The 26345-nt window shown below is 51.7% G+C and overlaps 1 protein-coding gene and 1 pseudogene across 14 annotated transcripts; one reads left to right on the plus strand and one right to left on the minus strand.

Annotated features, from left to right (window-relative positions):
- Positions 1-2000: 2000 nt before the first annotated feature.
- On the minus strand, positions 2001-26331 carry DCAKD (dephospho-CoA kinase domain containing). 14 transcript variants are annotated; one of them, XM_057715867.1, is made up of 7 exons: positions 18149-18268; positions 16575-16614; positions 13909-13973; positions 10737-10959; positions 10173-10376; positions 6651-6738; positions 2001-3271 (listed from the first exon to the last, which is right to left on the minus strand). In XM_057715867.1, exons 4-7 carry the CDS (start codon positions 10846-10848, stop codon positions 2980-2982), a joined length of 696 nt encoding a protein of 231 aa, XP_057571850.1. In that variant the 5' UTR covers positions 10849-10959; positions 13909-13973; positions 16575-16614; positions 18149-18268; the 3' UTR covers positions 2001-2979. The 14 variants fall into 14 exon arrangements, with proteins under 14 accessions (XP_057571850.1, XP_057571856.1, XP_057571855.1 ...); XM_057715873.1 differs by lacking the exon at positions 13909-13973 and having other exon boundaries at positions 10737-10848; positions 18149-18269; XM_057715872.1 differs by lacking the exon at positions 16575-16614.
- On the plus strand, positions 24492-24953 carry LOC130840399 (S-phase kinase-associated protein 1-like; annotated as a pseudogene).
- Positions 26332-26345: the final 14 nt, after the last annotated feature.

Genomic DNA, 26345 nt, shown 5'->3' on the forward strand with positions numbered 1-26345 from the left:
GCGGCTCAAGCTCTGAGCTTCAAATCCTAGCCCTGCCTGCTGCACTCCTTCTCAGAGCTGGGGGGCTTCAAGGAGATAGCTGCGGGATGTGCTTTGGAAACTGTAAGGCTCTGCTGAGTACCCTAAGGCCAGCCTGGGCCTGGGGACGGGGATGGTTCTAGGGGCCTGCCTGTTCCCTTCATCCCCCGCCTGGAGGCCCGGCGGTCCTGCAGCCCTCGCTGGCGTCTTTACTGCTCCGCACCGGGGTGGTGAGGCGCAAAGTGGGTGAAAAGAGGCCAGGCCCCAGGGGCTGGAGCGTGAGAGGCCTGGGAGCGTGCCTGTCGCCCTCGCACGGGGGTGGAGTGGGGACACATCCGTCCACCCCGCGGTGCCCGGCGCGCGGGGCCCCCGCAGCTCCAGCCAAGCGGACGCCGCGAGCCGCACAGCGTGTTAATCGGCGCCCGGCCCGCGCCTTCGCCGCTGCCGCTGGCGGGAGATCTGACGCCGGCCGCGGCCCCGGAGAGGCGGGAACGCCACCGGGGAAAGTTGGTAACCGCTCGGCGAGCGCCCGCCGCCGAGGCCCGACCCGAACCCCGGGCGGGTGCTGCCACCTGCCGGCCGGAGCCGGGGCGCCCGCCGGGGCTCCCGGGGGCCTGGCTCCTGCTGTTTCTTTCCAGGGGCTCCCGAGTGCTCCGTGAGCGACCCAGACATGAAGTGATGCCCCAAGTAAAGCAGGTCTTCAGATGTAAGCCCTCCTTGGGCCACCAAGCCTGGGAAAGGGAGGCCGTGGGGAGGGAGGCAAGAGAGGGGGAGTGGGAGCTGTGGCCGGACCAGGGCAAGGGGAGGACAGGGTGGTGTTTTCCCCACACCTTCCAGGCTGGCCATCCTCTGACATTCTTGATTTTTTATTTTTATTTTTAAATCTTTTGGCCGCGCCACATGGCACGTGGAGTCTTAGTTCCCCCACCAGGGATCAAACCTGCGCCCATTGCACTGGAAGCAGAGTCTTAACCACTGAACCACCAGGGAAGTCCCCCCATCCTCTGACATTCTTGCATCAAACTCAGTAGACTGGGTCAGAGGAGAAAATAACTCTGGAACTTTAGAGTTTGTAAAGGGTTTTTGCTGTCCTCCTTTTATTAGGTTCTTTGACGTCAGCATCATGAAGCCAGGTCACGTAGACAGGAGACAGAGCCCAGCGGGCAAGAGCGATCCCAGGTGTGTCCCTCTCTGAGATGCCTGGGGGCACAGTGCACAGAGTTCTGAAGCCTGGCTCTGACCAGAGTCAGATCATCCCTCTGGGCCTGGAATCAGAAGTCAATGTTATACTACCTCGGGGTGTCACACATCCAGCAGTGTCCAGCATGTCACAGGCCTTCACGAGATGCCGTCTTCTCAAAGACTAGGGTAACAGGGCACTGGGAGGGGCCGATACCTTTCCTCCCTTCCCCCCTCTTGCCAGGTCTCAAACTGGAGAAGCAGCTGCCTTCTGCCATTCTCATCCTCCCTGGCCCCTACCTGCAGTCCCACCACCTCCTTGACCAGCCTTTGCCCCTCCCGGGTTTGCAGTGAGTTAATGAGCTGGTCTCTGAAGTATATAAGCAGCTCTGGGAAAGGGGGCACTAAATATGGCCACCACAGCAGTTGCATTTGTCATGTTTATTTCTGGCTTTAATAGGCTGCTGGCCGCAGGATCAACACATCAGCAGGTATGCCGGCTCTGGTGAGGGGAGGCTGATGTCTACACTGGTCTAATTGGGTTGAGGAAGGAAGATGGAGTACGTGGGTGTGAGGCTGCCCCAGCACCTCCACGCACCTCTCCAACAGGTACGTTTGGCCCTGGCTGGAATCCTCCTGGGGCGCCAGGAGAAGTCAGAGGGCAACTGTACCTTCTGGGGCTGGGAAGTGAGGGGCCCAGGTCTTAGTGCAGGAGGAGGCCAAATTTAACCCCAAAGGGCACCAGCCAAGTCTGGGAACCTCAGGCAGGCAGTGATGCCGGGTGAACGTGGCAGCACAGGGCGTTTCAGATCAACACACTTTATTCAGCACCAATGGTGAGTCAGACTCGGCACCAGGAACACAGAGATGAGTAAGACATAGTCCCTGCCCTCAAAGGGCTTACAGTCTAGCAGGAGAGACTACCAGCTTTTGGCTAATTATTATACTATGGATTCAGGGAAAACATGTGTGGGGGGGGTGGGTGGGTATCCCAGAGCACCTCAGCCAGCCTGGGGTTTCAGGTGGTGACTGAGCTGGAAGGTGGCAAGTTGTAGGGGAAACAAAGGTATTTCAGACTGGGGAGCAGCAAGGTGAAGGCACAGAGGCGAGAAACGGCCCGGTGCGTGTAGACCGCCAAGAGCTCAGGGCTGTGGAGAGGGAGGCAGAGTAGTGAGAGGTGGGGAGCAGAGTGCGGGGAGTGCTAGGGAAATGCCACAGTGGGACGATGGGTCACCCCAGAAGAGGCCTGGCCTCTGCCCCACTATAGCATCACTCACAAGAGAATCCTTACTGCATCCCGTCCAAGGGCTTCAATCTATGTGAGAATCCTGCTTGAAGGTGGCAGCCCTTGGTCCAAACTGATTTCCCATGGTCCACAAAGGGGGTTTTGGCCATGATGGGGCATGTGCTAGGAGAGGGTTCAAGCCCTCTTTAACTTTAGTGTTAGCTTTAAACACTGGTGACGGTCACTGAGAGTGCTCCTCACCCCACCCACAAGAAATTTACAACAGTCTCCCGCTGCTGCTTCCAGGCCTCCTCACGGACACTGTTCTGTGGCGGGTTCCAGAGGGAGGGGCCCTGGGGAGGTGAGAAGGAGCATCTGCCGACGGAGGGCTGTTTCTCTGCCTCGGACAGGATGGGCTCCGAGGAAGGGTCGGCCCAGTGCAGGGCTCCAGCCCAGATCCAGAGTGTGTGTGTGGAGGGGCTGGGAGGAAATCGGATGCATTCGTTACTTGGTTCCAGCCTTCGAGGAGACAGTAATTTCTGCCTCGGAGGGTCCAGCTAGGGGGAAGGCAGGAGGTAGTGGGTGAGCAGGTAGAGGAAACTGGCGATGCTGGCCAACCCCGCGAGGAGCCCGAGCCGCAGCGGCAGGTACTCCAGGGAGCGCTCCAGCTTGGCGTGCAGGAGGACCACCTGGTGTTTGGTGACGCTCCACTCGCCCGAGTTGTCTAGAACGTGGCGGGCCATGCGGACCTTGTCCTTCAGGGGCAGCTGGGCCTTGATCCGGGCCTCTGCGTCCTCGCGGTTCAGGTTGTTACGCTGCATCAGCCGGGCCAGCTGTGTGTCCCGGTCACTAAGGACCAAGCAGAAGGGCTGCTCAGGCATTGCAGGCCCCGGCCTCGCTCCCACCGGCGTGTTACAGGGGTGGGCAGCCCTGGAAGCCCATGGGCTCCCCCCGCCTCACCCGACTCTTTGTGAGCACCCTAGTAGCACTACAGGCCACCTACGCCTCTCAGTGTAAATGGGGAGGGGAAAGGGTGCAGCAGCTGTTTTCTGTTATCTGGGGTCTCTCTGCTTTGCCGCCAGGCCCATGGCTCCCCATTTTTATGACGGGAGGATTTGATCACCTAGAATCAGCTACATCCTGCATCCCTGAATGGGTGACCTTTACTGAAAGGCCTGTGTCTGCAAGCTAAACGCTTCCTGCAGTTCCCTGGGGGACCTGGGCCTGTGGCATCAAAAACAGCTTCCTGGGCCGCCACAAAGAGCCCTCTCCTTATCTCCTCACACCCAGTCCTGCACATTTAGAACTAAAGGACTGTGCTGAGCAGTGGCCGCTGGGCTGGATGCTGGATGAAGCTGGATGTGCACACCCCAAGGTGCTTCCAATAGGAGCAAGGACTTGAGAAATGGATCCCCTCGGTCCTTGGGAAGGACTGAGCACTGCACAGTAAGCCAAGCAACACCAGTCTCCCAACTCCAAAGGAAATACAAAGAATGCCTCTTTTGTCCACTCTGATATTACCACCTGAGTCCTTCCTCAGCAAACTCTCTGTCCTGTTTGTGGCTACACAGGAACTGCCCAGCTGTCCTCTGGAATGGGGTCACCTCTAACAGCCCCCTAGCTCTATGACTGCCTAAGCCCCTCCATGGGAACAAGGGGGAAAGGGCTGCAGCGGCTGTTTTCTGCCATCTGGTGTTTCTCTGCTTTGCCAGAGAAAGCCTGAATCTTCCCAGTTATAAGATGGGAGGATTTGGGACTTCCCTGGTGGCACAGTGGGTTAAGAATCTACCTGCCAATGCAGGGGACATGGGTTTGACCCCTAATCCAGGAAGATCCCACATGCCGCAGGGCAACTAAACCTGTGCGCCACAACTGAGCTTTTGCTCTAGAGCCCTCAAGCGACAACTACTGAAGCTCACGTGCCTAGAGCCTGTGCTCTGCAACAAGAGAAGCCACCGTGATGAGAAGCCTGCGCACCGCAATGAAGAGAAGCCACGCTCACTGCAACTAGAGAAAGCCTGTGCACAGCAACAAAGACCCAACACAGCCAAAAATAAATAAATAAATATTTAAAAAAAAAAAAAAAAAAAAAGATGGGAGGATTTGATGACGACAGCTTAGTCCCCTCTTACTTGTAGCCTAGACCCAAGGGCCTCCTGGGATGTGAAGACAGACCTTCCAAGGACAGACATAACTGAACACTAGCTAATCCCAATGCTATTCAGAACTGAATGAGGGAGAAAGTAATTTCTGGTTGACTTAGGGAAGACCTTGTAGAAGGATGGCATTTGTACTCGCCTTGAAAAGTAGGTAGGCCTTCTGATTTCCTTTGCTAGGGGGACAGCATACTGTCAAGTTCATGGGGCCAATTCCTGACTGGCTGAGAACAAGGACTATATCCAACCCCGGTCAGGGACACTGAAGATCTGTGGCTGGGAAAGTCTGGGTGAGAGAACGGAGATGGCTTGGGGCCTCCAATGAGTGCACATCCTTTAGACAGTGAGGCCGAGACCAGGGGCCTCCTGGGATGTGAAGGCAGAACTCTCCAACAGCCCTTCCTGGAGCTCAGGGATAGTCCCTGATGGTTAAAGGACTGATGTTGTTTGTGGTAAGGGAACTTTTGCCCATGTATCCCACAACTGGCAAGCTCCTCAAAAACACGAATCATCATGTTTTGGTATAATCACACTTTGGTAAACCCCCATATTATCTCAAAGGCACCAGGGGTAGTTTGCCAGTTAAAGGAGTCCATGAGGGGATCCTTATTTTTGTAAAATGTGGATCCCTTTTATGAAAAGCAAAGAAAAGCAAAGAATCACTCATTCATCTCTTGGGCATCTCTCAAGAGCCACACAACCACATGTGGTAAGAGTGGGGCAGGTATGGCACCTGGGATCCTGGGAAAGGCTGCTCTGGCCGGTGGATGGGGCTGGAGGATCTCCTGGGGAGCAGGCAGAATCTACAAAGCCCCACTTATCTGCCAGGAGCCACATCTATCTCTGCTCCTAGTGAAAGGAAAGCGCAGGAAGAGGAAGACGGTAAGGGTAGGCGCAGAGTCACCTGGTGACTGAAGACGAAACCAGCCCATTTTGTTTACTCATTACACTTGAAGAATTTTTGTTTTTGATCCCTTGGTACAAAGTTTCGATCATATTAAAACTCCAAGGCAAAGAGAATTCTGTCTTCCTGGAGTCTGCTTGGCTTCAGCTGACAGTCTTTCACAAACGGGGAACAAAGGACCCAGAGAGGCTGCGGTATTACAAAGGGAGACACGGGCCAGTGGGGGAGCTAAGAGGATGCTTGAGTCCCTGCACCAGGCTCAGCGGATTCTGGCTGCCTTTAAGTGACAGCCCACTGCGGGGCGCTAGGGTGGAGGGTGGGCTGATGCTTAGGGCACTGAGCGCCCCAGGCCCTGCCTCCAGTGTGCCAGGAGCCTCCCCCGCTAGTCTCTTGAGAGCTGCCCTGTGCCCAAAATACCCGCAGAGCCAAGTGCCCACCTCTGTGTCTGCTGTACTTGTGGGTGGCATCCAGGAAGTTTCTGGAAGGCAGAGACACCCTGAAGCCTCATCTACACTCTCACCCCGCCAGGACTATGACTCATTTTCTCTGACAGTTTGATCCTCTCTCTTTGCCAAACCTGGATTCTGGTTGCTTCATGTCCTGGGGGATTCTGAGAACAAAGCTCCTTCCTCCGCTGGGTCTGACAGCTCCCTCTCGGCAGCAGTCTGTTCACAGATGTGGCCGATGGGTCACCCTGGACAAATTCTGTAACTCCCCCCTTAAGTTCTCTGTCACTCAGAAATATTAACTCTGGTCCTGACTGCCTTATGTAGAGAGGTAAATTGAGTGAAGAAATAAATGTGGGAGCTGTTTGGAAAGTTGAGAAGTGCTTAAGGGAAGGAAAAAGGAACCAGTGAATAAGAACATAGCAGCCCAGGGCAGGGCCCGGCACCTGGGCTGAAGCGCCTCCAGCAGCCAGCAGGGGGAGCCCTTCCCAAGCACTAGAAAGACCTGGGGCGATCACTCCCCACACCTGCCCCCACACGCATCTGGATCAAGCACAGAGGCCAGTTTCTACAGGCTCTGCGCACTGCTACCCAAAGCCCCTGGGCCTCCTGGCCACCCGGTGGGGAAAGGACAAAATGCTGAGGGCCATTTTGTAGGTACACGCCTTACCCCAGGGGTCATCCTTTCCAGCCTGTCAGGCCAGGCCATGCCACACACTCACCAGTACACCACCACCGTGTGCTTCATGTACTTGAGCAGTTTCTTGGTCTCAAACAGCAGGGGGATATCCAGAATCACGTACCGGTACCCTGGGGAGAGGCCAGGAAACCCACAAGTTCAGTTCTGCAAGCACACACGGACTATGGACTCCGTGTAGGAACAGAGTCAAAGCCACTGTCCCCTACCATCAGGAGCTCCCTGGCAGAGGGGGAGACCTTCCAAGGAGAGGCCTAACCTGAATGTTAGCCAGTTCCAGCGCCATTCAGAACAGAATGCCGCAGAAAGTCATTTTGGGGTAGATGATCCGGGAAGACCTCATAAAAGGGATGGCATCTGTATTGGCCTTAAAAAGCGGGTAGGATTTCTGATGTTTGAAATGAGCGGGTGGAGGTGAGGGTTCCAGGAATGGGAACAGCTCTGGCTGAAGTGGAGGCCTCGAGCATAGTAAGGGGCAGCTGACAAGGTGGTTGGGGCAGTCACAAATGGTCGCGTTCACCTGATCTTGAACCCAAAGAGCTGTTATTCCTGAACAGAGAGATGACACGGCCAGAGTTGTAGGAGACTGGAGAGCGTTTCCAGGAGTAAGTGGGCCCTTTCTGCCCTACTTCACCCACCTTTCCTCAAAAAAAGAGAAAAAAAGAAAAAATGAAAAAAATGAGAGGTTCTCCCCTAGGAGCCAGGTCCAAGCCTGGAGCCAGGTCCTGCCTGGCTCTCTCTACCGACCTCCACGAGAAACTCACATGGGGGCGGGAGCAGCAGCAGCCCCAGAAGGAAAGAGGCTGCTTCTTGGCGTCAGAGGCAGCCCTCCAGCCAGGGATTACAGGTACCGGCCTGGAGGTGGTGGGGTGGTTATGACTAGTACTATAGAACTAACTCCCGTGGGGTAAAAGGCACTGACTAGCCCTCCCACTACAAGCCAAGGCCAGTCACGGGGGTGGCATCCTCACCCACTGTGAGCAGGCAGGTCCCTGGGCTACTCGCCCAGAAACACTGCGGGCTCCTAGTTCTCTTTACGCCAGTGACCCCCCAGTAAGTGTGAAGAATCTGGCGGGGTCCGGGAACAGTGAGAAAGGGATGGGCGCTGGCTTTTGCCTAGAGACGCCCGCCTGGCTCAAATGATGTCCCACGGTGAACACTTCCAACCACAGAAGCAGACACACATCCTATCAATCCCGGGACTCATGGGGAAGCTGGCACTGCCGGTGCTACAGGGAACATGGTGACTGCCCGAGCCGCTGGGTTTCCTGTTCCCCAGGACCTGCTGCTCAGGAAGCCCAAGAGACGCCTTGAGCTGAAGCAGGGGGTTAAGAGAATGGGCTCTGATGACAAGCCTGGGTTTGCAGCCCCCACTCTCTCACTCTGGGCCCTTTACCAAACCTCGCCTGTGTGAACGAGTGAAAAGATGACGCGCTTCACAGGAAGATGGTAAGGATTACAGGAGCAAATGCACGTAAACCACTCAGCAGCCCCTCACCCAGACCCTCACTCGCTGCTCCACAGACGACGCTTGTTATCACTGCTGGGCCCCGAAGGAGAGAGGCCGGCAGGGCTGGCTGCCCTACGCCTGTCCAGCCTGGAACAGGAGCCGAGACCAGATCCTCCCTGGGCCTCTTATCTCCCTTTCCTGCTCCCCTCCCATCCCTTCCTCTCCTTGCACTGTCCTTTCTCCCCGGCCCCTCTCGGGAGCTCGCGGCCAGCTCCTTGGTTCACTGGCAAAGGGCTATTCAGCTGTCACATCCCTCCTGGCTGATAAGCTCCGCACACCGTCTTGACTCTATTAAGACATCTGTCTGCCTACGCGGAGACCTCCCAACAGCGGCTGATCTCATCTGACGTTTGATTCCACCAACCCTGGCACTTGTATTTGTTACACTCATCAGGGGAAATCTGGGACTGTGGGAGACACAGCTGTCGTCCCCATTTTTCACCTTATCGAGCTGAAAAGAGCTTCCTGGCTTTTATTTCAGTGGCGGTGGTTGGGGAGAGGGGAGGCTGGGTGGATGACACAGCGGGAGAACTTTGGAGCAGGTGACATTATCCGATGCTTCATTTCAGAAGGGGAGAGCCGCTGCCGCCTCAAAGCCCTGCAGATGTAGTCGCGCCTGGCCTGGGAGCGCACGTGAAAGGGCAGGCATGAAAGGCAGAAGGCCTCGCTCCTGGGGGGCAGGGGTGACAGGAGGGGTCTTGGCACAGACACAAGAGGCAGGACAAAGGCAGCAAGAGTCCAGAGACTCCCTGCCGGGGAGGAGGGAGGCAGGCCTGCAGCGAGGTACTGAGATGGGGAGCAAAAGCCGGTCTGGTAGGGAGGATGCCGCAAGCCAGCTCCTGCCTGGCCAGAGCTGGGGGGCAGGGAAGGGAGGGGCCACATCAAGGACGTCTGTCAAGTCATCCCTTTCCTTCTGGAGGGAGGTACTGGCCAGAGGGAGACAGGAGTGGGGGGAGAGTCCCCACTCTGTACATGAGAACTTGACGCATGAGAGAATTTGGCCATAATCACAGTGCAAAAGCCCGAAGAAAATGCTTCCATACCCTCCAGGAAGCAAAGTCTCAGCGTCGTGACTGATGGGAGACAACGGCCAGGCCTTCACCTTGGAGCCTGGGCTGGAGGCTCCACGGCCCAGCGGCTGGCAGGCGGCTCTGCAGGGGCCCTGGGCCAGCCTCTCGATCCCCAGCCACTGCTCTCGGCTCTCCCCCTTCTCCTGGTGACTGACTCCATCCTGGAGAGTAAAGATCAGGCCACCCCTGTCCATTGCCACCCTGAAGAACCATGCCTGGACTGTGGTGTTTGGCTTGGGAAAGGCAGCCACAGAGCCCTGCTTTCCAAACACTCTCCCCTTCCTGCAGTCCTGCCACGTCATCTGGCTGTCCCTGCACAAGCCAAGCCAGCTCTCTCCACTGAGGCCCAGCCCCAAAGGACCATCCTCCACTTAGAACCCGCCCCCACCGGCCCCGGCCATCCCGGAGCCTCCACACCTTCCACTCTGCAAACTGCACTCTCTAGGCGGCTCAACAAGCACCAAATCTGACTCTGACCGCAGCTGACACTTTCGTGGTGATCAACAGTCACGGCGTGGACTCTCAAGTCCCCCTAAGAGCTCTCCCAGGTTCTTATTACCAGCCTCACTATGCAGAGGAGAAAACAGGCGGAGGGACTGGCTCACTGGACAGTCACGTAGCTGGAAACTGTGACGGCTGGGACTTAAACTCAGGTCTTAGGACTCCGTTACTCGTCAGCTATTATTACTCCCACCCCTACTAGAAAAATCAGCTTCCTGGGGTCCATGACTCAAAAGCCTCAAGTGTCTCTTCTCATTAAACTGTCAGCCCTCTTAAGAGCTGAGGGGCATCACTTGTCTCTGGGGCTGGTACAGGGCTGCACGGTGGTGGCGGGTGGGGGTGCCGATGAGCAGTGAACTCAACAGCCTGGATGATCACCGGCTCCTCCCTCCCAGCCAACCTTCCTGCAGAGGAAAAGGGCCTGGGCCCCACCCCACCCCACCCCACCCCAGGCCCTGGGTCTTACCCCGGAGGAAGTACTTGAAGGTCTCCTTCATCATTTCCTTGCAGATCTCAGGGTGGGTGATGGAGTTGAGCAGGTGCCGCCGGTCGGGCTGGTTAAAGATCAGGTCCCCCAGGACCTTGCGATCGATGTCGCCGTTCTCCAGCAAGACCTCAGTGCCAAAGGCCTCCACGATGCGCCGGTGGGCAGGGTATCCTGGCTGGACGACTGTGGCAGGAAGAGAAGCCTGGGTCACTGTCTGGAGCCTCCGGGCCAGCCAGGGGACCCACGTGACCAGAGCCAAAATGATGGGGGAACCCAGGGGTGCTTCTTTCAGTTGCAGCAAAAGCAAGATGAGGGGAGGGAAAGCAGTTAGGGAGGAGGGCAGAGTGCACAGAACCCCTCGTGTTGGTCATGGGGTGAGGGGAAGGGGAGGGAAGAGTGACTAGAAGGAGAGGGGCAGCAGGAGACCAGGGCTAACGGGACGGCCTCCCTCCTCTGAGGGCCTTGTGAAAAGGGGAGGCCTGGTGGAAGGAAGGGAGCCCAGGGGGCCTGCTGGGTACAACCTCCCCCACCCCCCCACCTTACCACGCCGGGCAATGACGTCCACATCAATCACTGCACAGCCCAGCTGCTGGAACACCTGGATCACCGAGCTCTTGCCTGAGGCAATGCCCCCTGTCAGGCCCACCAGGAACATCTTCCCAGGAAAGAGGGAAGCCAGTGAGACCGAGAACCAGGAGCCAGGAGTCACTGGAGGCCAAGCTCCCTAGCTGTGATGGTCCTGCACAGGAACGCCAGAAGGACCTGCCTGTGGGACAGAGCAGGCCTGGTCAGCGTGGGGCCAAGTGGCTGGGGGAGAGCGAGGCAAAGGCGGGGGACGGAGACACAGCCTGGCCAGGCAGAACCACGGCCTGAGCCTGGGGGGCTCCGGGTCCACCGGAGACAGAAAGCTCTTTCAGGAAAGGCCTCCAGTGTCCTTTTAAAAATACTCATGAAGAAGGCAAACTAACACTGTATGAATTTAGCAATCAAAACACTGAGCAGACAGAGCACGGTCAGGTGCTATTAAGCAGACAGCTTTCTGGAGGCTGCTGCACCCCGCTGCAGGCAAGCTCTCCGTAGGAAAGGTGAACCCAAGGCACTCTCCAGCTCCCCCAGCCTCCACTTTCTAGCCTGGGACACTGAGGCTCACGGGAGGAAACGGCCTGCCTGCCCCACCCTAGCACCAGCACCAGGATGGCCTGGGTGGCTGGTCTACACTGAGAGGAGTGATCCCCCCTCCTCATCTAAGAAGTGGCCCAGGTGGGGAGCTCAGTGACAGGCAGTGGTTGGGTGGCCACTAAGCCTGAGGTTTAGAGGAGTGTGGATCGTGCCAAGAAAGAACCAGGGAAGGATGACAGATTTGGCGGGGAGGTAGCCTTGAGCCTGGCGTTGTGATTTGCGGCTCTCACACTGAGTAGCTGCGATACACCCCAGAGGCTAGGAGCAAGGACCCCTTCGAATCCAGTTCTACCACTTACATGCTGTGCAACTCAGGGCAAGTCACTTGCCTCGCTGAACCTCAGTTTTCTCATCCATAAAATGGGGGTAAAGTGGGGATGACAAAGACTGCCTCCTAAGGCTGTTGTGCAGACTGACTGAGAAAATGCATCTACAGCCCTTGGCACTGCCACAGACACGGTAAATGCCCAGGAAAGAGGTGAGGGTGCTGGTGCAAGGTGGATGCTGGGGGTTAGTCATATTACAAGGCACAGAAAGAAAACAAGACTTTCATGAAGTTAGGTCCCCATTCCCGCAACCTCAGACTATCCCACAATAGATTTTAAGCTGTGTTGCATTTTCAATAAACATGGTTACCATGTCCTGGACTCTGTCCCCAAACTGGGAGAGATTAAATCCAAGGCCGGGTCTCTCCCATCCTTCCTTTGGCGTCAAAGGAAGGATTTCCAAGACCTTGAGATCTGTCATAGGACTTTTTTTTTTTTTTTTTTTGGTTAAACAGCAGATTTATTGTCCTAATTACACTTTGCTTGAGCTTATACTGAAATGAGTCTGCCTCCCCTGATGAGACACCAAATGACAGGGGAGGCAGCCACTCGGATGTGGGCTGAATGGGTGGGTGGCTTGGGGCAGCAGCGGGACCAACCTCGAAGTTTAAATCTGCCCAGGCTCTTTCTCAACCAGGGAAGCCAGGAGAGAGGAAAACATCCACCAGATCATCCAAATGGAGAGATCTAACTAAATTATTAAACTGTTTACAAAGCATTTTCCCTCGGTCTCTCTGAGACTGGAGTCGCCCCCAGGTGGATCTCCCTCCAGCTTACAAAAGGGGAGTTAAGGATAGGGTTCACTTGTGAAAAAAAATGTTTTTGTCCACTCACGTGAAGCTTTGAAATGGAATATCTAGCACCAGGATTTTTAATCCCAACTCTGTCCTGCTGTCCCTAAAGCACTGGGTGCTCTCCTCTTCTGCTAAAGTCTCACCTTGAGAATACGCCACAGCCAAGGGAAGGGGCAAGGGCTGGCTTCTCCACAGAGCCCTGACTCCTCACTGATGAAAGCAAGCCACCGTCACCTGGTCACCCAGGTTTGCTGAGTTGGGTCAAAAAGGGCCTAGAAGACCACGTGGCTGAGCAGACCTCACCTCCTTTCTGTACACAGGACCAGAACCCCTCTGGAGACCTACTGAATCAGATCTTGGGGGCGGGGTGCGGTGGTGGCACCCAGGCAGTTGTGCTGTGTAACAGGGCTTGGGATGGACTCTTCATTTACAATGGTAAAGACTGAGGACCAGAGAAGAAGGGACTTGCCCAGGACCACAGCTATTAGCAGAGCCTGGATGGAATTCAGGGCTCCTAACTCTGAGTCTAGGTCCCTGCCTTAACGTGCTCAGAGAACAGAAATCAACTTACATTTAGATTAAGTAAGACAAAATAAGGATGGCACATCTGTCTGCAGGCAAATCAATTTGGGGCCAAAGAAAAATTATTTCTTGATCACCGCACTGGTGTTTTCCCTCTGCATATTAGGGGGCCTGGTCTTACTGACAACAACCAGTGCACAAAGATCAATTCCAGGCTCAACTCTGCCCCAGACTCCTGGGGTAGCCTAACGAAGATCTACCCTTCTAGGGACCTTGGATGACCATCTGTAGAAACAGACCAACAGCTGCTTGGCCTCTTCCAGGAAGGCCAAGGGGATAGAGGAGCACATGCCGGGGAGGCTGTGGGCCCCTGGCTCAAAGGGGCTGGACAAATAACAGCTGTTCCCCTCCAACAAGCCCCTCCATGGCTCACTCTTCCATGAACCACTGACTGAGCTCCTCTGGGCTTTGCAGCAACCAAAGGAAAACACAGGTCTTGCCCCTCAGGAAAACCTGGAGAGACAGACAGTAACAAATGGACATCTGATCCTGTCAATCCCCTGTTTAAAACCTTCACTGTGGGACTTCCCTGGTGGTCCAGCGGTTAAGACTCTGCACTCCCAATGCAGGGGGCCCAGGTTTGTTCCCTGGTCAGGGAACTAGATCCCGCATCCCGAAACTAAGAGCTCGTGTGCCGCAACTAAGACCTGGTGTAGCCAAATTAATCAATCAGTAAGTAAACATTCCTCTGCCTCCTAGCCCCTCACAGAGGTCTCTGGGTCCCGTGCGACCTACCCACTGTCGACCCCTCCAATTCCCTCCATCACTCCTCATCCACACCCGTGCTCATCACACGCCTGCCTTCTGTCCCTGAACATGCAGGCTCTCTCCTACCTTACAGCCTCCAGCCTGCTCCTCCTTCCACGAGAACAGGCTGCTCACTGCTAGTAAATCCCTCCCTGAGAAAAGTGGAAACAAACAAAACACCCAATGGGTTCAAGCAGAATAAGGAACTGAAATGTGAAAGGACACTCTTTTTTTTTTACTCCTTCAGGAGAGCTCGGGACTTAGGTTGGAAGCGAGTTCTCTTGTTTTGCATCTCCCAATCAACAGCCCCACACCCGCCCACCCCACCGGGGGAGCCCGCTCCCTCATTAACTTCCAGCCTCTTTCCTCCTCCTGCAGCCTCTCAGGATTTCACCCTGAGCACGTCTGACAAGCCACACGCTTCTCCTTTGAATTGCTTTCCAAAGGGGATGTATCCACTTTGCTCCAATGATAAATGTAATCATTCATGAAAACGAGTCGTTCCCTGCCTTGGGACCCAATTATTTTCTTGTGGAACCAGTGGTTGCAAAAATATATTGTTTTCCAGTTAACTAGTAAGTGCTATTTTTATCTACAGTTTCCCCGCTCCTGATCTTTCATTATTGGTGAGAGGCTGCTGTTTAAACCTGAGTCCAAGTTATCTTCTCTTCGTCTGCTGGGCCTATTAAGTCACCACCACCTCCTCCTCTGGGCTGCCAATGACCTGGAGGGAGCCCCCAGAGCAGGTGCTGGCAGTCAGCTTCCCTCTCCCTCTGCCCTGGCCAACACCAAGGGAAGGGAGGCAGGGAGCAGGTCACTCTTCTAGAGCCCTCTCCAGCACATAGCACCACTGCAGGGAGCTTTTATGGGTGGACAGGGAGGTTGTTTGGACTGGACCACTATGGTGGCATTTATGCAGAAAAAGGGTCACAGGGAATGCCCAGTCTCAGGGGCCATGAAATCACAGGGGCCTGGGCTGGGTGGCCTTTGGGAATTTACTTGAGCGCTGTGGGCTTCTATTTCCTTGCATATAAAATGGGATTAATAATGACTACTCACAGGGGTTTCATCAGGACTCAGTGAGGTACCACATGCCACCATCACCTCATCCTCCCCAGCTCAACGTGTGACACATTGGTGACTGTGGTCTATTTCCTTTCCCTGAAGGGCACCTCCATCCTTTCAGTTGCTCAGGCCAAAACCCTTGGCATCCTCCTGGCTCCTCTCTCACAATCTTCATCCCAACCACGTGTGGCCCCTCCCACCTCCACAACCTGGCCAGACACACCTGGGGTCCCCTCCACCCCACCTCACTCCTGAACTACCGTAGCAGCCTCTGAGTGATTTGCTGCCACCTCTGCTCCCCGATGGTCTGTTCGTCACATGGCAGCTAGCATGCCCCTAAGTCAGACAGTGCCACCCCTTCGCCAAAACCCTCCCAGGTCTCTGTCTCAAGCCGAGTCCTTACAGAGTCCTACAGGGGGCTCCTGACAGACACCGCTCCATCCTCTCCAAGCACCTACCACTCTCCCCCTCCAGTGAGACCCTCCTTGACAGCGCTGAGCACCTCCCACCTCAGGCCTGTGGACACGCTGTTCCCTCCATACAGAGGGCCCTTCCCCCAGAGGGTCACATGGCTCACCCCCTTCTCCGCCCAATCGTCACCCTATCAGAGGCTGCCCTGAATGTGTAAAACACCCGTTTCCCTTGTGTTCCACTTTTCTTCACTGCTTATTAACTCATCATCCTTCAAATGTTATGTCTATGTGATAATTTATTGTAATCTCCCTCTCTCCCTAGAATCTGAGCACTATTGTATTCAAGCTACTTCAAACAGGGCCCGATGAGTAGAAGGCCCTCAAAAAATATCTGTTGAATGTTGTACATAAAGCACACAGCAAAACGTCCAGCTCATGGGTAAGCAGGAACTCCACATTAACTATGTCAAAACAAGAACATATCTGTCCCAGAAAACATACTGCGAGAATCAGGAAACCTTTTCCACATCACTTCCAACCCCCACATTCCTGGGCTGAGATATCCTGGGCTCACAAATGAAGAAACAGAGGCAAGGAGTGCCTAGGAAGGTGAGTGTCCCAGCAGGCAGGAACCGGAGTGTAAGAGCTGCCACCCACCGTCTGAGCTGCTCCCTGTGTGCCTGGACTTCCTTGATCCCAACTGATCTGCACAGCAACCCAATGAAGCCGATTCTCATTTATTCCCATTCTAAAGGTGAGGAAATGGAAGTTAAAAGAAGTTAGGTATTGGGCTTCCCTGGTGGTACGGTGGTTAAGAATCCGCCTGCCAATGCAGGGGATATGGGTTCGAGCCCTGGTCCGGGAAGATCCCACATGCCACGGAGCAGCTGAGCCCGTGCGCCACAACTACTAAGCCCACGCGCTGCAACTACTGAAGTCCATGAGCCTAGAGCCTGTGCTCCGCAACAGGGGAAGCCACCGCAATAAGAAGGCTGTTCATTGCCACCTCGGAGCAACTAAGCCTGAGCACAACTACTGAGCCTCTGCTCTAGAGCCTGAGAGCCACAAATACTGAGCCCACGTACTGCAACTACTGAAGCCCATGAGCCTAGAGCCCGTGCTCCACAAGAGCCGCCACCGCAATAAGAAGCCTGTGCACTGCAATAAAGAGTAACCCCTGCTCTCCACAACTACAGAAAGCCAGCGTGTAACAACAAAGACCCAACGCAGCCAATAAATAAAAATAAACATTAAAAAAAAAAGGTATTCACTCACAGTAGTTCCAGGTGGTCTTCATATTGGGAAATGCGAACCCCTGGGGGAGGCACAGAAGATTTTCCAAGGGACACAAAGACACGGTTTAAGAGGAATAAATTTCAAAATAAATTTCAACTCCGTATGCCAAGTGTCTCCCTATGAGGACAGATCTGCCTTGGAATGTGCTGCAGGCTATCCTCTCCCAGGTTCTCTGAAAGGTGTAACTACCCATCCATGCTACATCTTACTAAGGTGCCTTGTCCCACAGTGCAAAGACCCCAGGCACCACAAAGGGGCAATTCAAAATATCAGTATTCATGCTGAGAATGTGACTGCTTATAGTGACTATGTAACAAATCTCCTGCTAAGTCAGGTGCTTTCTAAACCTTTGCCTTCAGTAATTAAAGGAGGACCTAAAGAACTGTTACATAAAAAAACTGGTTCATGTATTCTTTCCAAAGCATGAGGGAAATCAAATCACTATGGTATTTAGATTCCACTGTAGACTTCAATGCCTGATGTAAGTTTTATTTTTTAAATGTCAATATTTACAATTCACCAGAAATCATATCCTTTGAAACTTTCAGAGAAAAATTTTAGCAATCTAAAAATGGGAGAGTGGGTAGTCTTCAAAACAAAGCTAAACTCACTGCCACTGGGCCTGCCTTCAGCCCTAAAGGCACTGCACCAAGTGAGGTTCTGAACAGATTACCCAAGCGGACAGACTCAGACCTAGCTCAAGAGACAGAAGGGGATTTGGTGGGAATTTAGGGCCCTGCTAAGGAAAAACCACTCCAACCGGCCTGTCCACTTCCTGTCATCAGCCAGATCTCTAGCATTTCATCGTGTCCCCAAGCCTGTCTGCACCCTGCCAAATCTGTCTGATTTATTAGGCAAAATCTGCACCACTGGCCCCCAAAGAAACCATATTCAAGGGCTTCCATCTCCTCACCTTTAAAATTAGGACTTAATGTCAAAGTTCATTCGGGTGGCAATTTCCCGAGAGAGAAACATCTTTGAAAACTTCCTACACAAACCCAGCGCCAGAGGCGCCAACGCCTCCATCTGGGAAGCGGGAAGGGGGAGAAAAAGCAGGCGGTCGGGCTGCCCTCTTCTGAGTGGGAACTCCATGCCACCAATTTTTCATATGAGCAGTCGGAAAGGCACCCAAGGTCACACAGCTGGAGGTGGCAGAGGCTGGATTCAAAAATCAAACTTACAGCTGACCACAAAGGTCTGAAGTGCAGTAGCTTTGGACTGGACCTGCATTTGAACTGAACCTAAAATTCTTCTCTTAAAAGTTTCAAAGGATGTGATTTCTGGTTAATTGTAAATATTGACATTTTAAAAATAAAACAATGTCCACCGCTTTCTAGTTGTAAACCTCTCGGTTTCCACAGCTGTAAAACAGGGGCAACATCACCTTACTTAGTAGGGTTGCTGTCCAGGCAATGAGCCATGGAGGTAAAAGCGTTTGACCCAGGGGCTGCTACATAGTATGTGCTCAATAAACTTGAAGGAAAGGCTCACACCCTACGCTCCACCACGCGGCACGACCGGTGCGGCCAGAGCCCGACGCTGGGATACAATACCTCCGGGGTGGCCCCAGCCCTCTGGGGGAGGTGGCCCGGGCGCTGGAGACAACAAAGCAGCCCCCGGAGCCGCCGTCCGGCCCGCCCTGCCCTCCCCCCCGGGCCCAGCAGCTCCCACTAGCCGGTGCGGCGCGCTACGTACCCGCGGCCTCTGACCCGACCTGAGCCGCCGCCGCTCGCCCAATCTCAGAGGCGCTTACTGAGTGGCTCCCGGAGGGCAGGCGGGGCCTCGGGAGCGCGCGCACGCCGACCGGACGTCCGGCCAGCGGAAGGGGGCGGGACCGGGGAAGGGGTGGGCGGGACCGGGGACGGGGTGGGCGGGACCGGGGAGTAGAGGACCTAGAAGGTGAGCAGCCCTAGAGCGCTGGGCCGCTGGGGACCGCTCCTCCCTGGAAGCCAAAGCCTTTCTCAGCTGGGGGACAAAACCCGGAGAGAGCTACCTTCAAATTCAGGACTGGCCATCACTAGCTGTGCAGCCTCTGGCAATGGTAACGATAGCCACGGTAGTTAACTAAGCACCTTCTACCCGCCAAGTCTTAAGAGCACTCTGTAGGCATTAATTATCTCATTGAATCTTCACAGTCCTTGAGGTAGATATCGTCACCATCCCCATTTTACACAAAAGGAAATGGACATCTAAAGGTTAATCCGTTTGCCCTCTCTTACAATGTTGGCTGCAGAGCTCATTCTGTACATACAAGCCCAGCAAGTCACTTAGCCTCTTACTCTGTGTCTTCTATCAAAGTGCAAATAATCGTTACTGTGCTGCTTGTTGAAAGAACTGGAAATACATAAAAGCATCTAATGCTGCCTCACATACAGTAGGTGGTTCTTAATTAACTCCTACCCTACCTCCTTTCCCTCTCCCTAAACTGTACCTCTGCTTTCTGCTTCCTTTAAGGTAGGAATCTTGTCTGTCTTCACCACTAGCATCCTTGGTGCCTAGAACAATGCCCAGCAGAGTAGGGATCCAATACACCGAAGGATGAAGTAATCCAACATCGTTCTCTGATCATTCCAGTCCCTGAAACCTTTCTCCTTGATGTCAACAGCACTGGCTGACATCACCCAATAAATAGGATTGCATCTCAGAATCAAAGGGGCCATTTAGTCCAAACACCTGTCCAGATCATCTCTGCTACCTCTACTTGCACGTGTCCAGTGTCAGCGAACTCACTGTTTTTCAAGACACCTCCATGCTGTCTTTGAAGTCCAGTCCTGGCAGTTAGAAAATTTTTCCTTAGGTAATATCTCTCCTAATTAATCCACAGGGTCATACTAAAACAATTCTAATTCCTATTACATAGAGCCAGGTCTAGTGGCCCAGTTCCCTTCCTGCACCAAACAACTTTCAGATAACCTCGATTTGTGGTTCTCAACCTTTTCCCTACTCTTGACACATCAGAGGGATATTCAGACTCCCATCAGTAACCATGGCTGGCCATGGCAGTGATAGGAATAGGAAGCTGTCTGCCCCTCCCCCAAGTTACCCAGCTCTTCCTGGGATATATTGTTAGGAAACCCCTGCAAAGACGAGCCTGCTTTTCCCAGATTCTGCCTCACAGTATTGTGAGCTACTGATGTACAAGTGGGGGCTCTGTTTTCTAAGTAGGCATCCTTGTGGTCCAATCTGCCAATAGCAGCTGCATCTCTCTGCTCTGGGATGATCCCAGAGGAAAGGCTGAAGGGCTGCTGCAGGGACTTCAACCCAGGAACCTCCTCTGAACTGAAGCTCCGCCTTTGCAGTTTTGAGGTGATGCCACCGAGGGCTTTTTCAGCTCAGACACATACCCTCTGTTATTTGGGATGTAAACTGTGAGCTGGATCTGGCCGCTCACACAATCTCACTTCATCCTAACAGTGACCTGCATCTCAGTCACCCCTGTGTCCTTAGCATCTAGCGTGATGCAGGGACTACAGAGCTGCTTCAAGTTGTATTCGGTGAACAACCCTCTGAGTCCAATAGCGATGACTCCTTTGACTCCTGGGTCTTTGACTCAGTTCTTAAAATTAAACTTACTTTCCATACGTTTATTTTAAATAAATATTAATATGCAATTAGATTTATACCATCCATCACAAATATCATTAATATTTATCCTTTATTAAACAGGATAAAAAAAAACCAACACAAAACTTCCCCAGCTGGAAGATAAAGTCCAAACTCTGAAGATAAGCCTGAAACTCAAGGCCTTCTGTGACCTGGCCCCTGACTACCCCTCCAGACGTCTGTCTCACCATATGTCTCACCATACATTCCCCCTTGGGAAAGGCCAAGGAAGAAGGCAATTTAGTTACTGCACCAGACTTTGTGTTAAAAGTCCAAACTCATCCTAAGCAGCAGTTAAACTTTGGACAAATCATTGAACTTCTTGTTTTCTGACTGTAAAACAGGAGTAACACCAGCCCTGCTCATTGCACAGGGTCAAATGAGACAACTGAGAGACAACTGATGGTAGGGATCGAAAGAGATAGCATGTGAGCGCGTTGTGTGAGCAGTAACACACTCTATGCACATGAGTGGTCACCATACCGTGTGTTCCTGCCTCTGCCCCTTGTCTGTCACGTTTCTGCACCGTGAAGGCCTTGTCCCTTCATTCTCACTATTCATTTACTCACTCATACGTTAATTAATCCAACAAATATTAGTTGAGGGCCTACTGTGTGCTGGCCCAAGGGATACAGAGGTGAGGAAAATGCAACCTGTTCTCTGTCTTCACAGAACACCGGGTCTCATGGGGGAAATGGTTGCAAATTGAATAACCACACAAACAAAAGTAAAACTGCAGCTGTGACAGCAGGTCCACAGGGCCCCCAGAGACGATAACGATAATGCTTTCTTGCTCTCGCCAGGAAGCCCTTTCTAACAATGCTGCCCCAGAGACCTGCACCCCCACCACATCCCCAACTTCAGTTAACTTATCTATCCAGTTCATTTAATCATACTCAGTCAGGCCTTGTTATTTTGTTTTCAAGTGCGCCTGGTTTTCCCAATTTCACTGTAAGTGCCCCCTGGGCAGAGAATGCCTGGCACCCTCTTTCTTAAATCCCACAGCACCGAGCAGAAGGTAGGGGCCACTGTGCTCCAGGCTGGTGTGTCAGGGACTGTCACAGGGAGGAAAGTGAGCTCCAGGGGAGCCAGGAAGTTGCCAGACACCATTTCTCCAGCTCTTGTTTCCCAGTTGAGCCCACTAGTCCTGTTCTTCAGAGGAGAAAGACTCTCTTCCTTACGACAGCCAGGCCTCTGCCCAGCATGATCTTTCTCCAACAAAAATTTCATCATCTCTCTCCCCAGCTAAAAATCCTTCAGTGGCTCCTGAGTCTTCAGAATGAAGCCCAAACTCCTCAGCATGGCATCTGCATCCCTTCATGGTCTGACTCCTTCCTGGCTGCCTCTCTAGTCTCAACTTCCAAAATGCTCCTCAGACTCTAAGCTGGTCACATTCTTGTTGTAGTACCTCCAAAGCACCCAACTCGCAGGAAGCTGGACTTTCATACCTTCTGCCTAGAATAGCCACCCAGTTTGTCTGCTTCTGCTACCAAAACTCAGCTCAGCCATCTTTTCCTGCAGGACTCCTTTCCCAAGGTTCAGGGTTCCTCCTCTAGGCTCCTGTGCTGCACCCTGTAGCCCTTGCTCTCCTCTGCACTGTGTTCCGTCAGTCCTTACACCTAATGACCTGTGGTGTGAACCAAGGGTGGGGACTGTATTCTTCCATCCCTAACTGTCTAGCTCCTGCCATAGAGCCTGACAAGTCATGAGTGCTCCAAGGCATTGGCTACATGAATCATGAAGGCAACCTGGCTCGCTCTCTGATCTGCTGGGAGCACAGCAAGGACGTTGATCTGTCATGGACATCATGAGAAAGTTTCTCTTTCATCACCAGTAGTAATGCTGACTTTCTGGGAGGGGAAATAATTTTTGGGTATTGACTGTCCCAGACACTTTACTAAGTGTTTTGTGTACACTGTCTCATTTTACAGATGAGGACACTGAGGCTCAGAGAGATTAAGTGACTTGCCTAAGGCCACTCGTTTAGTCAGAGGCAGCGCCAGGACTTAGAACCCAGTGAGTCAGACTCTGGAACTTACTCTCTTAACCATTATATTCTGCTGTCTCCAGTAATAACCGGGAAGGGATAATGGAGGTATGTACACTAGGGGTAAATTCCAGAATCCACAGAGGTTTACAGACACGTCCCTCAGCCACTCTCTGGGGCCTGCTGTACCACACTACCCTTGTTTAATGCTCCTGCCAGAATGGGTGGGTAGGAAGAGCCGGCGGCTAGATGGGAAAATCCTGCCACTTTAGTGTGCTGAGGTGCTCAGAAAGCTGGTAATGTTTACCTTGGAAAAAAGGAGAATTTTAGGGAACCAGATTTAACTGCAAAATGTGTAACAACTATCTAGAAGGACCCAAGATTATATGTTTCTGCATAACTGCATAAGGCAGAACTTGGCCAACATTCCACCAATGAGAGCTGCCTGAAAGTGGAAGGATATTATGGGGGAGTGGGGAGGAACAGATACGAGAACTCTTAGAACCCTAAGAAAACATCCACAGACCCAATTTAGGAAAGTCTACATTGTACTGCTTTGGGTGATGGTCCTGTACCCATGTGACTATAAACTCAAAAGTAAATTTAGGCACCAAGGTCACATGTGGCAATATTCAGTCATTAAGCGGTCATTAAAAAAAAAAAGTGTCACATATACTCAATTGCTTTTTAAAAACATAAAATTAAAATTTTTATTATAGAACTATCATGAATCCTATACAATCTAAGTGAAGATTCCAACTTGGATTCCAGAACTTTGGATTTGTACTTGCATTCTGAGTGGTCACAACAGTCGCATTGCCTGCTTACCTCCCAGAAAGGCTCTCCACTGAGCAAAACCTGCTCAATTTGCAGTAAAAGACAATGCAAAGTGTCTTACTTGAGCTTTGAATTACAAGAATGGCAGGGGCCACAGACACCGGCACCATCCTGCTCTATATCACTCTTCATCAGTCGCGTTTCATTTGCCTTCATTCAACCTCTGCAACTCTGTGGGAAAAGAAAACATAGGGAATTTAGAATACCAGAAGTGGGTTCTGGTCCAAGGTCTGCAGCTAGGTATCACTGTGATTTTTTTTTTTTTTTTTTTTTTGCAAGCATGATTTTCTTCAAGTCTCCTTTACAAAGTCGCATGAGCTATAATAGGTAAAACACTTAGAAAAGTTAAATCCTTACAGCACATGTAAGGCTTTATTATTATCTCTGACCTCCTTTTGCCTGCACTGCATATAAGGCATCGTGCTGACAGCAGTCTTGGCCCTGCAGGGATGCGTGTGGGTAACAGCTCTTCACCTGACTGGGTGTCTTTGCCTTCTAAAGTCAAACGTAAATGATTGGGGGCTATCTGTTGCTTTGGATCATATTTACTTCTGCTTTTGCCACCGATATAAAAACCAAGAGTTGACTATATTTAGCTGTTTTGTTTGTTTTGTTTCCCTGAGTCAGACGGGAACTATTTCTTCCCACTCTATTCCTCTTCCCACACTGAGACTTTCCCAAAGGCAGAGATCATTTCCCTTTTTGGCCACTGGAGCTCTCTGATGACAGGAACTTGTCCCTCCCTCATCACCCACCATAACCCGACCTGAATGGGAAATCTCTAGGAATGGGAACCTTTGTCTTGGGGCTTTGCCTCAAGACTCAGGTGCAATTACTCAGTCACAGGGGTGAGCCCCAAGGGAGTAGACCATTCAGTCAAGGTTAAAAATAGCTTAAGATGTCAAAATTACCTTCTAAAAACTGATTTCCTTGGGTAGATGTATCAGACAACAGGACTTTTGTGGTGGTAAAGAATTCAGAGGGCCGAAGTCAGACAGGTCCAGATTTGTACACTAATTTTGCCACTTATTAGCTATGTGATTGTGCAATTTACCCACCAATCTGGGCCACATTTCTTGTCTGTGAAAAATGGGAAGAGCGCCCATATTCTAGGCTTGTTGAGGGGATGAAATGAGATGTACTAAAAGCCTTACCATAGAGCCTGGCATGTAAGTGCTCACTAAGAGTAATTGTGAGTATTACTAATAAGAAAAAAATATAGCAAATTGTACACTTAAATATATGCAGTTTATTGTATGTCCATTGTATCTCAATAAAAGTTCTCAAAGAAAAAAAAGTCTAAGCTAGAAGTATATCAATAGTATACAAATAAAAAGGAACACTTTCATATTTAAAAAAAGAGTAATTGTGAGTGTTGGCCTTGTTCTCCACCTTTCTGTTTTTCTTTTTGCAGACACCGCCCTGCTCTCATCAGCCTCCGGCCCGCCATCTCCTTGAGACCTAACACCATGCCTTCAATTAAGTTGCAGAGTTCTGATGGAGAGATATTCGCAGTTGATGTTGAAATCGCAAAACAATCTGTGACTATCAAGACCATGTTGGAAGATTTGGGAATGGATGATGGAGATGATGATCCCGTCCCCTTGCCAAATGTTAATGCCGCAATATTATAAAAGGGTGACCCTCCTCCCTCTGAGGATGATGAGAACAAAGAAAAGCAAACAGATGATGCCCCTGTTTGGGGTCAAGAATTCCTGAAAGTTGACCAAGGAACACTTTGCGAGCTTATATTGGCTGCAAACTACTTAGACATCAAAGGTTTGCTTGATGTTACCTGCAAGACTGTTGCCAATACGATCAAAGGGAAAACTCCTGAGGAGATTCGAAAGACATTCAATATTAAAGATGATTTTCCTGGAGAAGAGGAAGCCCAAGTACGCAAAGAGAACCAGTGGTGTGAGGACAAGTGAAATGTTGTGTCTGACGCTGTAACACTGTAAGGATTGTTCCAAATACTGGTTGCACTGCTTTGTTTATAATTGTTCATATTAGAAAAAGTTGACAAATGCAGCAGCAAATCAATTATATTAGCAGAATGTTGTCCTCATTGCATGCATACTTTCAGTACAGATTCCAAACTTATGGCTCCGTTTCTTCTAGTGTGATCAAAAGTTCTTTTTTCTTTGCTCTGAATAAAACTGAACTGTGGGTTCTCTATAGAAAGTGGCATTTTGGGCTTTCCCTCTTTTTGTAAAGCAATTTCTGCCTAGTTTGTTGTCCAGTTAACTTTAGTGACTTTTAAAAGCTGGCACTGTAAATAAAGCAACTTGCAAAAAATTTTCTGAAGTAGAATTAGCAATGTATTATCTTTATTCATGAGTTAGAAACTGGAAAAAGGCTACTTGAGGTAAATGTTATCAGAGTGGGGTTATCAGAATGTCTCCCACCTTCCTGGAGTCAAGGAGTACCACTGGTATTGATTAGCCTGTATGTAGCAGGGCTCCCTTAATCGGATCTGAGGACTTGTTTTTGCATTTTGAATCCTCTCAGCTTTGAATATGTTGGCTCGAGGCTCAGTTACCTACTCAGTTTGTGGTTTGGGAGAAAATATAGTTAGACAGTTTGCTGGCTTTTCAGGTAAGACAGTTAACCCATGTGGTGTGTCATCTTTTTATAATCAGTAATCCCATGTGGGGAAAACTATTCACATTAGTTGTATGTAAAAAAATAATTTAACCTTTAATGTTAAAATGTGTGGCATAACCCAGAAAGCATCCATCATAAATGCAAGATACTTCCAATTAAAAAGTAAGTTAAATAGTTAAAAAAAAAAAAAAGTAATTGTGGAGGGCTGCTGCGGAGAATGAAAGGGACTGTGTGTAGAAGAGCTTCAGTACTTTACGGCCAAGAAGCAGCAAGGCCTGATAGAGCAGTTCAGATGTCCTTGCTGAGGATCAGTGCTACGCACATCACAATCCACCACCTCTCATGAGGCCTCGAGCTACCAACGACCAAAGGCCGCCCAGACTCCCAAGTGAGGAAACGCGGCCAGGAGCCAATCTGGCTTCTTGCAGTAAGGGCTCTTCAAAAATGCCCTATGCATTTGGGCTGCCGGTGGGTCGCAGCCGCGGGCTTCAAGCCCTCTTACTTACCCGGGAATGGTAACGGTCCTTAACAGCAGCCAATAACGACCCACCCGTGGCCCAGGCACTGGCAAGGGCAGGCTGAGGTCAAACCTTGGATTTTGGAGCCCACGCCCGAAATCCTAAATCTGCAAAGGACTACAAGTCCCAGCATGCCACGCGGCCGCCCAAGTGGCGGAGCGTGGGCCTCGCCAGACTTGGGCCCTTCTTTCCTCCCGC

Source organism: Hippopotamus amphibius, chromosome 17, assembly GCF_030028045.1.
Source record: "Hippopotamus amphibius kiboko isolate mHipAmp2 chromosome 17, mHipAmp2.hap2, whole genome shotgun sequence".
Lineage (NCBI taxonomy): Eukaryota > Metazoa > Chordata > Mammalia > Artiodactyla > Hippopotamidae > Hippopotamus > Hippopotamus amphibius.

Coding starts and splice junctions, on each gene's coding strand:
- DCAKD (XM_057715871.1), bottom strand. CDS start 10,848: ATGTTCCTGGTGGGCCTGACAGGGGGCATTGCCTCAGGCAAGAGCTCG. Junction 6,739..10,172: donor CTTCAAGTACTTCCTCCGGG/GTAAGACCCAGG, acceptor GCCTCTCCCCAG/GGTACCGGTACGTGATTCTG. Junction 3,272..6,650: donor CACACGGTGGTGGTGTACTG/GTGAGTGTGTGG, acceptor CTTGGTCCTTAG/TGACCGGGACACACAGCTGG.